Here is a 10,352-nt window from a genome sequence, read left to right as displayed (position 1 = left end):
TGTGATTCTGTATGATGTGAGTCGTGCTCCGCAGAAGGAATCTGATAAATCCACGTAGCCTTGCTTCAGGAGCAGGGGATGTAAACTGCAATTCCACACTTTGGTGACAAGTTTTTTCTTGGGTAGAATCTCTACAAAGTTACTTCTGTTGTGTGTCCTGGTAGGAACAGACTGCAGGACAATAGGCTTTGTCTTGCTTTTGTTTTTTAGTAATTGACTTCCAAGCAATGTCAAAGAGCGAAGCTGTTTCAAGGCTTTCTTCTCCTGCAGGGTGATGGTGTGGGACGTCAGTAAGAGAGAGGCTGTGTGCGGGAGCCCGGCCTCGCCGCGCAGCGCCGGCAATGCCAACGTCGTCATGTGCTCCAGCTGCAGGGACGAGGTGTTTGTCACTGCTGGAAAGTAAGGGTTTGTTGAGAGGAACGAGCAGAGCGAGAGAACCCCTGGCCCTATTTCCTTTGACAAAGAGTCTTTATTGAACTACAAGGAAACTTAAGCAACTGTGTGCTTGTGTTGTTTCTTTTCACTCTGGATGGACTCATGAATACCCGTCAGGTTGTAGCTTTAAGGCATTTCTGCTTGTTCTCCATGTAACAATATGTTTTCAGAGCAGCACACAGGGGCCCACGTGCGTCACTTCTGCTCCTGATAGCAGGATTTTGTACTCAGCATTCCCCGTGCAGTGTTTAACATATTTAGTTGCCAGTGTTTACACAAGAAAAGCAGTCAATGAGTGCCCCTGAACAATGGCTAATTAATGTCGAAACAATGATGTCTTGCCGGTCGTTGGATGATCTCCTGTCCTCACCAGATGTGATGTACAGTTGGTCACTGGCTTGTAACAAAAGTCGTACAAAACGTCGCGTTTTGCAAGGATTTGCGGCAGCGCCCATATATCCAGGCTGACGTTTAAACGCGTTGAGGGCCTGCACCTCCCTGTACATCAGGGACGGCTTTGGATGCTCTTGGCTGCACTCGCACTTATGAGTGCTCGCCTTTGCAATTTTAGCACTTTGGTAAATGTAAGGGTGACTCTGCTTAAAGATATGACATCGTCTCTGACATCGTCAATTAAATTGCACTAGAAAAGAGTTGAAAGTGTCCTCACATATGTTTTTGCTGAAGCCTTAAGATTTTTGATTTCCCCGGAAAAAGTTTCCATAAGAGACTTCTCTGATATTGTTCTTTTTCTCCGTATTGAAAGATCAGAATAATGGAGCCTTGTGAAGGCTTTTTACTTCTTGTAGTACTGAAAAAACTTGGAGGTTTCTGCATCTGTGGATTTGATCCCACTCTATTTGTTCTTATAGTTTCACCATTCGAGTGTGGGAACTCGATACAGCAACTAAAACAATCCATCCATCTGAATGCTACGCGGGGCAACTGAGAGGAATCAGCGTGTGTGTTCAGGTACGTTTCAGCCAAGATGACTTTGCTAACCTAAGAAACTCTGTACAGACTAGAGAAAAACCACGAGTTTCTCTAATAATGCTGGAAATGTTGGTCCCAAGCGCGTGACGGCAGTGAAGTTCCTCAGCATTGGCCATGGCAGTTGAACTCCCACGGCCTCTGGGAAAGAGTGTTCTGGATGCTCCTCAAGAGAAGCAGCACGTATTACGGTCACGGGCTCCGGCACCCGGATTTTTATGCTTCAAAATATGATCTAGATTTGGTTAGAAAGTGTCTGGCGCTCAGCAGTGTTCTGGATCTGTGCGTGTGATGGAACAGAAACATTGGCTGGGTTCCCCCAGGTGAACTCTTGGCAATCCACTGAACTAAAGCTGTTGATGCAGCCCAGTGTCAGGCGTGGGACACGGGTCTCAGGATCCAGACCGTGATCTCTTTTTCTTTATGCTTTCTTATAGATGACAGACGATGATGGTGATTTTCATCTTGGCACGACGAGTGGAGATGTCCTGAAAGTGAACACAAGCAGCAAGGTGCTGACTGCCTGTGGGCCCCAGAAGAAGAAGTTGAGCATGGTGAGTAGCAGCTCTGTGACTCCAATTCTGTCCTTGTCCTGCTCTTTGTCAGTGACTGAAGGTAGAGCAACCTGCGGGAGAACCATCACAAAGCGGATTCTCAGACTAACGCTTTTCCTGCGCTGTCAGTTCCTTGTGTCTCGGTCTTGATGCTGAAGGCTGAGCCCATTGTCCCGCCTTCGTTGAGCTTCATTTGGCTCAGAATTTGGGTTTTACTTGAATCTCGTGTGTCATCCCACAAACTCTTGTACAATTAATCTGGTAAACATCACAGAAAGTGAAAAGCAGTAATAAAAATGGAGCAGTTCCTGACTTTTTTGCTTCTTTTAAGAAGATACGAGCTGGAGTGAGACAGAGGACGTTCCTGGGAAGGCTGGTGGAAGCGCTTGTTTGAGAGGCTTTCCCGCACTTACTGCTGTAAGGTCCTATAGTCAGATCTCACAAATGTGTTAAACTGTCTGGACTGAACTTTTCTTTTTGTGTTTGTTCCCCATCCCATTCCCCCACTTCCCTTCGTCTTTTTGCTGTTCTGATTCTGCCACTGAGGAGGCAGAGATCTTACTGAAAAAGGCAGTATAAATCATGTAATTCAAGAGTTTATTGTAAAGCGTATGCACAATTTGGACAAAACAAGGTTGCACAGGGTACATTGATTCTATTGCTTTTTAACTTCTGAGTTCTTGACTTCATAACCCCAAGGGTTTTTTTAACTGAGCTTTTTTTTGTCTCTGATTGGGACTCGTGGGTCTGAGCATCCTCAAACAGGAGTTATCTCCTGAATAAGGAGCTTCTGACCTGTGGTCGTACAAGAATTCTGCATGCAGGCAGCTGTAATGATAAAACAATTGGCACCAGCTAGAACACTTGTTGATTTCTCGTTATTTGGTGCTAGAAAAGGCTTCTTGTAGCGTCTCGGTCTATCCCTTGCCTAAGCTGGGGTGTGTTTTGCGACTGCATTAGCAGCACGCCCAGCAGCGAGCAGCAGGGGCAGCGCTGCCACGGGAGGGCCGGCTGTGCTGGTGGGGATGCCGCGGGGCCGCTGTCCTGCGGGGCAGCAGATCTGCTCTGAGAGCAGCACAAGCCCACAGGGGCTGTAAGAGCAGTTCAGCAGTCAGCCCCAAAGAAAACGCTCCTCTGGGCTTGTTTCTCTCAACCTCCTGAACTTTGCTTGGACAGGTGCATCCAAACCATGTACGTGCCCCTTCCAGATGAAATATTTATTGCGTTACAAATGCAGGCCCATGTCTCCGGGATAACTTGGACCCACTGAATCCTTTGAAATACAGTTCAATGTTGATCTGTTCCAGAAGGGTGGAGAAGTTGTTACTTGTTTTTCCCACTTATATTGTGGGAATGCAAGTAGTTTTTCTCTGTGTCCCTCTTAAAGGACAGGAATGGGTGTGTTTTGTTTTCCTGCTGGCAATGGTAAGTTCGCTGCAGGTGTGTCCCCGTGTGGGGACACCCGCACTGGCCGCGGTTGAGCCCCTTGTCCGGCTGCCCCCCTGCAGGGCTTTGCGTCCACGCAGGACCCGTGGCTGCTCTGTGCTGTCTCTTAGGCCAAGGTCTTGGTGACTGTCACCTCCCCTTCCAATGCCTGCGTGCTTTGAGTCCTTCTCCATCTCGCAGCACATGCACCTCGCCCAGAGCCCCTGGTTGAAGCCACCCGAGGGCCTGAACTCCCGTGTCCTCAGGGCTGAGGGAAAGGTGCCAAATGCACTTGAAACAAAACGTCACCAAAAATACACTTCTGAGAGCACTGCTAAAGAAGCAGTCAGGCAGGGTCACGAGCAGGATGCTGTGCCGTTTGGGGGTCCAAAAGAAAAAGCCAAGGCTCAAAGCCAGAGCACAGTCCAGTGCGTACTGTGAGGGGTTTTATCGTAAGGCAGATCCATAGGAACGGCAGTTTGTGGCAGAGACCTTTGGAGCATCATGAGCTTCAGCTGACATGGCTTCTGAGAGTGAAAAGCTGAGGGAAAACAGGCCCCTTGACTGTGCAAGAGGCTGACAAGGTGTTGAGGAGAAGGGAAGATCCAGAAGTGGGTCTCATCACAGCCGCCTGCCAGCCTTGTGGACGAGCCCTGAGCTGGTAGGCGCTAATCTGGCTTCAGCTTGGGTTTGTGACTGTCATGTGGTGGCAGCTTCTTAGGATGTGGCACTGGTCGTTGGGGGAGCCGGGAGAGAAAAGGAGACATTCCCGTTGGATGGAAATAGCGAGGAGTCCTCCCAGTCTCCTCCTTTCCCCTCCCGCTTCAAACAGGCGTTCCTGTTCACAGGCTTTTCGGTCAGACGCGCTCAGCCCCGTCACCCCTTCTCCTCTTGCTCTCTCCCTCGCTCTTCCCAATGCGCTTCCCTTGTGCCCGAGGAGGGGAATTCACCAGGGCAAACCCGTGTTGCTGCCGTCACTGGGAAGGCGCTGGGACGTTTTTCTCTGCAGTTACTGTCAGTGCCTCGGCCACAGATCCCCTCTCATACTTTCCAGCTCTCTTTCCCAGCTCCGTGCTGTGATTCCCTTTCCGCCCACCCCCTGCACATCTCTGCACACAAATCACGCCTTGTCACTGGACTGTCAACAAGTGCTCGCTGGACACACGTAGGATCTCGTGTTTTATGGCAGAAATTTCCAGTTGTAGCCTCACCTCCAGTGCCGAAAGAGGTATTTTGCAGATGTTTTTTCGAGTCAAAACCACAGCGTTTATCAAAACAAAACTATTTGCATCCTTGTTTCCACACAATTTAGTCCATCCCGTTGCTAACCAAGGCATCTTGTGTGTCTTTCTTGAAAATGTACCTTGCATTAGCACTTGTACCAAAACTTCTCCCCTCCGGAGCCACGCATTGCAATGCTGTCTGTGTTTGAGAACAAACCTCTGCAACCCATGTTCACCAGTTGCACCGGGGAATTACGGTCCGGTGGCAAAGCATGAAACTGCAAACCTGGAGTCCACAGCCACCCCACGCCGAGCACATCTGTAAAGGGTTTAGATACTGCGGGGTGAGGAGGCGATTCTATCGAAAACAAGGTGGGGCACCCTTAAAGGAACTTTGCCTTTAGATACATAAGAACGTGTTGATTGTATAGACACCATCTGAAGATTTCTTGGTTTCTGTTTTGAAGAGGAGTGGCAAAATAGTTTGTTATGATGAAGCAACTTGTTTTCCATCTGCCTGGAATGAAGTTTAAGTGCCTGTCTCTAAGGTGTATAAAGACTGGAATAAACAGCAGCATTAATTTTGCTCCCTGCCGCGGGCCTGAGGAGCTGTAAGGCACCCGTTGGAATGTGAAGAGGGATGTACAATTGCAAACGCATTTTCAGAAGTAGTTGGAGTGATTTGCATTGTAAAAAGAAATGAATATTGACAGGAGATGCGCTGGAAGAGTTCACAGAGCGCTCAAGAACTTTGCAAGAGATCCGAGTGGGACAAAGAGCAGGAATCCCTGCAGGAAGGGACCGGGCAGGCTGCAGGTCTGATGGGATTTTTATTTATAGTCGTACTTGAAAGCGCTGGTTTCTTTGGGTGAGCAGTCAATAATGAATGGAGATATTTTTAACCTCCTACGTTAGACTCTGCATTTCACCTGCAAGAGCACTGGCAGCTGTAATCAGATAAACTCCGTAGTCATAGGTTGCATTTGTAATGCTGCCACCTGCCATAATGCTGAACCCAAAGGGCGTCTGAGGTGGAAGATTTTACAGGCAAAACCCCAGACCAGGAGCTCAGCAGCCAGGTGATGGGCCCGTGATAACAGGGGACTCGCCAAACGCTGCCAGCGCCTCGGAGGAAGTTTCCAGAAGCATTGCTCAGAAACCGCTCTGCTTGTGGATCGTCTTTCTAATGCAAAAGAATCCCTTTGTTCTTGTGCGTTTGCTGAGAATATTTGCACGAAACCCGGCGCCGCGGCCGCTGTGAGAATGTGGCAGAAGATCCTCTCCGCAGGTCGTGTATGTCACCCATCAGGAGACTGCGGATGTGCTGCTGCTGGAGCCGGCGAACGGGGAACTCAGTGCTGGTGAATCACAGAGCGGGAGAGCGTGTGTCAGGTTCTTATCTGCAGCCCATGGTTATTTGATCCTCAAGTTAAATCGTCTTTAAGCTGATGCGTAGGTAGGTGTGAGGCTGCCTGCATTGCCAGCGCTGGAATGCACAGTAACGCTTATGGTAATTTGGGGTTTTTTCCTTTAAAACGTGTAAGCAAGCCTTTAAAAACAACCAATTGCTTCTATTTGCGTGGATAATCGAAGCAAAGTAATTTTCCCAGATTCATCAGACCTCGCCTGTGGCTTTTTCCGTGTCCTTTCTGGGTCTAAACAGCTCAGATGTCCATTTTGTTTTCTCTTCTTTCTTCACTTCTTCTCTCTCCTTCCTTAGCCCTTCAGTCCTTTCCGCGAACAAAACCAACACTTTGTGGCTTTGGTTTTTCTAAACCCTCTGAAGGTGTTAAATGCTGAACATTTCCCGGGCTTAGGCCAGATTAATGCTTGAGAAGCACAGGAAGGCTGGGGGTGCTGCTTAGATGTCAGACTTTGAATCCTAAAGCAGCGACATCTGTGTGTGTTCCCCAGTCACAAGTCAAGCCCACGACAGGGGTTTCTTCCTGGGGAATCAATACAGAATTACTCTGAGTCGCCTCTTGGTCGCTCTTTGAGAATTGACTTCTTGGTGCTTTCACAACACTAAATGCTGGAGCTGGGCATTGTTTTTCCCCGAAGAGCCACCACCAAACAGAAATTGTTGTTTTCCCATAATGGCTCGGGCTTAAAGGAGAAACAATCTGAACGTTGCGAACCTGCTGGTGGGATCCCAAGGGCTGGCAATGGTGCTTATGAACCTGGGAGCGGCAAATGCTGCTGGAGTCTGGACTGTGACTTACGGTGTCAGTCCAACAGCTCCTGCCCGTCCCTGCGGGTCTGTCTGGGCGGAACAGCCGCCGGCCACAGGTTCTGCAGGCGCCTCTGGGACGGGAACTTCGTTTTCAGTTCCAGTTTGGTGGCACAAAGCTCCTTTATTTCATGGTTTTGTCCTTTCCATTTCACTCATGCAGAAGTTCGCCCAAGCTCGTAGGGATATTTTCCCAAGTTAGAATATCAGGAGAGTCCAGCGTAGGGCAACAAAGATGATGAAGGGAGTGGAGCACCTCCCTTATGAAGAAAGGCTGAGGGAGCTGGGTCTCTCTAGTTTGGAGAAGAGGAGGCTAAGGGGGGACCTTATTAATGTCTATAAATATATAAAAGGTGAGTGCCGTGAGGATAGAGCCAGGCTCTTCTCAGTGGCAAACAATGACAGGACAAGGGGTAATGGGACCAAGCTGGAACACAAGAGGTTCCACTTAAATTTGAGAAGAAACTTCTTCTCAGTGAGGGTGCCAGAGCACTGGACAGGCTGCCCAGGGGGGTGTGGAGTCTCCTTCCCTGGAGACATTCAAAACCCGCCTGGACATGTCCCTGTGCGACCTCACCTGGGCGTTCCTGCTCCATGGGGGGATTGGACTGGATGATCTTCTGAGGTCCCTTCCAATCCCAAACATCCTGTGATACTGTGATACTGTGATTTAACCCCACAGAAGTCATTTCACTCCTCTGGCAGCCTATGTTGGAGTCTCTTGGTGATTTTCAAGAATTAATCTGTTGTACATGGAACAGTAATATTACTTGACAGGTGGCAGAACTGAAGCAGATCTGACTCTTCTTACACTTGTATTTTGTGGAAGGCTGAGGACTGTTTTCATTTGTTTGGGTGTTTTTTGTTGATGTTGTTGTCATGCATTTTTTTCCTGTAGCCTGGTACTTTATCCACCGAACAGCATTTCTCCTTTTCCAGTGGCTGGCCTCCCGTTGATCTGCTCCGCTCAGTAACAGCAGAAACCCGTGTTGACCATGGGCTGACTCATTTCCAAAGCTTTCCTGTGACAAACATATTTGATTCCTAATAGGTGGGAGATGGGATTGCATCTTTCAGGCAGAGAGAGAGGCCTGAGACGCAGAGGATCATCCTAAAAAGAGCTGTAGGAAAGACCATTGAAGCTGAGTTGTATCCTCTGTTGTTTTCGTGGCTGTTGGATGAAGGACACGCGGAAGGAAAAGCGCGAGTGCCGCTCCACGATGTGGGTATCGCTTGCTGCGATGAGGTCAGGCTCTGTACATGGTCCCAGCTGCTCTGACGAATCCAAGATAATGCTGTTTGCTCGCTCCTCGTACTGTATTAGTTCATATAGACCTGCAATTAATAACTCTTTTCTCCCTTCTCCCTCTAGAGAGCCACTCTTCAGCCCAGGTCAGTGACAAAATACTGACAAAGCCATATTGGAGTGAGATAAGCACCGCCGTCGGGAGCCCGGTAGAGACTCCGTTGTGCTGTTCAGCGTGGCTGCAGCAGCAAGGAGCCTCTGCTCCCATCCGATTGCGTTTTCATCCTGTTTTCTCCTAGGGAGTCACAGCTTTGCTTTTGCCGAAGACAGGAGGTTTAATAGTCGGCACCGGAGAAGGGACTGTAGCTCTCTGTACAGGCTCAGACTTCCAAGTAAAGAAGTGAGTTTGTAGATGGAAGAATCAGGAGGGGAGAGGTGACAATTCCTCCAAAAGGGTCACGGTATGAGAACCAATCATTTCTATGGAAAGGCATAATCCAAGTCAGTCTCAGTTTTTCAGTCCTGCAGACACAATACACGGTCTGGTTCCAGCGTCATGAGGTTGGAGCAAACTGAAAATGACTGCGTGCGTTTGCAGGGAAGTGCCCTCTGATCCTTCCTTGTAAATGACTGTTGTTTCCTTTGGAGCAGTAGGAGTCAGATCCTAAACTGATGCCAAGCCAGACAGATTTGTTGAAGTCAATAGAATGATGCTTATTTACGCCGGGTGAGAAAGAGCAGTAGTTGCCATCTCCAAAAGGGTTTGTTGGGGGTCATGGGATTGTAAAGCAGGGCTCTGCTAATTTGATAGGCACGTGTCTGGAAGTGCTGGAGTTTTGCAAGGCTTTTTTCTGCATACCAGATAGAAAGCTGCAGGCGTCATTTCCCCATACGTGATTTGAAAATTGGGCTCACACCTACTCATTTGGCATTGCTTGAATATCCCCTTCAAGTGTACAGTTCTGCAAGCTTAGCTTTGTACGACTGAAACTATTCCCAGAAGGTCTAAACTGTCTGGAAATATCCTTGAAAGTGGGATATTGAAGTGCACTTGAGCAAGAATATCAACAAAGCTGTTGTTACCTTAGGCCCTGGTGCAGGAAATCAAGTCTCCAAAGCGCTGCCTGTGCCAGCCCTGGCAGAGCAGCAGGTGGGACGGGCAAGATCATGGGAAGTAGGAAACGTGACTGGGAATGGAATGTTAGTCCTGCCCGTGCTCTTGCGTCTTGATATCACAGCCTAGTGCGGAGCTTTTTGGGGAAACAGCGACAGTCGAATTCTCGAGAAGCTGGAAAATGAAAGTTCCTCGAGGTCAATGTATGGCCAAACCTTTGCTTTCTTTGCACAGGAGAATGCGAGTTGAAGGTGCTGTCACTTCCCTGACGTGTAGAGGTCGGGACGACCAGTTCTTTATAGGGACAAATAAAGGCCAGATGCACCGCAGTGCCTACGCTACATTTAAAGAGGAGCTGGTCGCCGTCTGTCACACCGAAGCCGTCAACGACATTGTTTTTCCTGAGTGAGTATAACGGGCTGGGCTGTATTTGGCTGGTGCAGAAGCTTGAGGAGCTGCCGCTGAGGTCAGGGTGCCTGTGTGCGCAGCTTTTACCACAGGAACCCAGAGCCTGGTACCATCTGTTGGGATGATTGATACGGGCGATGCTGTCACCTGCCCAAAAAACGCTGGGGTGACGGTGAGCAGCTGCTTCAAAGCAGAAGGCAGCAGTTCAGTTGGAGCACTGGAAAAATCACTGATCTGCAGAAAGGATGATAAGTAAAAAGACCTGAATTATTGATGTTTGGGCACCGGCAGGGATGGCAGCCTCCCCCTTTTGTCCCAGGGTCGCTCTGCATTTGTCTTGTGAACGCACAGCAAATGTTCCCTTCCTGGGTAGTAGCATCGTGACTCTTTCTTTTGTTTTTTTAAACCCACAGTGGATCATCTCTCCAGATGGAAAATGGGATTTTGATCCAAATGAACATTTTTGGCGTATTTTTATTGCTTCGCTTCTCGCCCAGCACAAAGGATCAGATGTCACCGAGGTGCAGGGAGTGCAGGGTGCAGGAAGCGCACCTCCCTGCCTGCCGCCAGCCTCAAACCCGCATCTTCTCATCTAATGAGAAAATCAGGTGGAGCTTTAGGGTGATGTGCTGCTGATACCGCTGATTGACACGCCTGTGTCACAGCCATTAGTGCTGACTGTAAGGACTACAGGACTACATCCTTGCGTAGATGTTTGAACTTCTTA

General features: G+C 48.8%; 1 protein-coding gene across 1 annotated transcript; it reads left to right on the top strand.

The window, feature by feature from the left end:
* Nucleotides 1-274: 274 nt before the first annotated feature.
* On the top strand, nucleotides 275-10,105 carry LOC135578028 (cilia- and flagella-associated protein 52-like). Its single transcript, XM_065048188.1, has 5 exons — nucleotides 275-399; nucleotides 1,308-1,407; nucleotides 1,863-1,979; nucleotides 8,403-8,503; nucleotides 9,452-10,105. Exons 1-5 carry the CDS (start codon nucleotides 275-277, stop codon nucleotides 9,624-9,626), a joined length of 618 nt encoding a protein of 205 aa, XP_064904260.1. The 3' UTR covers nucleotides 9,627-10,105.
* Nucleotides 10,106-10,352: the final 247 nt, after the last annotated feature.

This window comes from Columba livia, unplaced genomic scaffold, assembly GCF_036013475.1.
Source record: "Columba livia isolate bColLiv1 breed racing homer unplaced genomic scaffold, bColLiv1.pat.W.v2 Scaffold_216, whole genome shotgun sequence".
Lineage (NCBI taxonomy): Eukaryota > Metazoa > Chordata > Aves > Columbiformes > Columbidae > Columba > Columba livia.
Note: the sequence above shows the minus strand (reverse complement) of the source record. Positions and strands in the feature narration are given on the sequence as shown.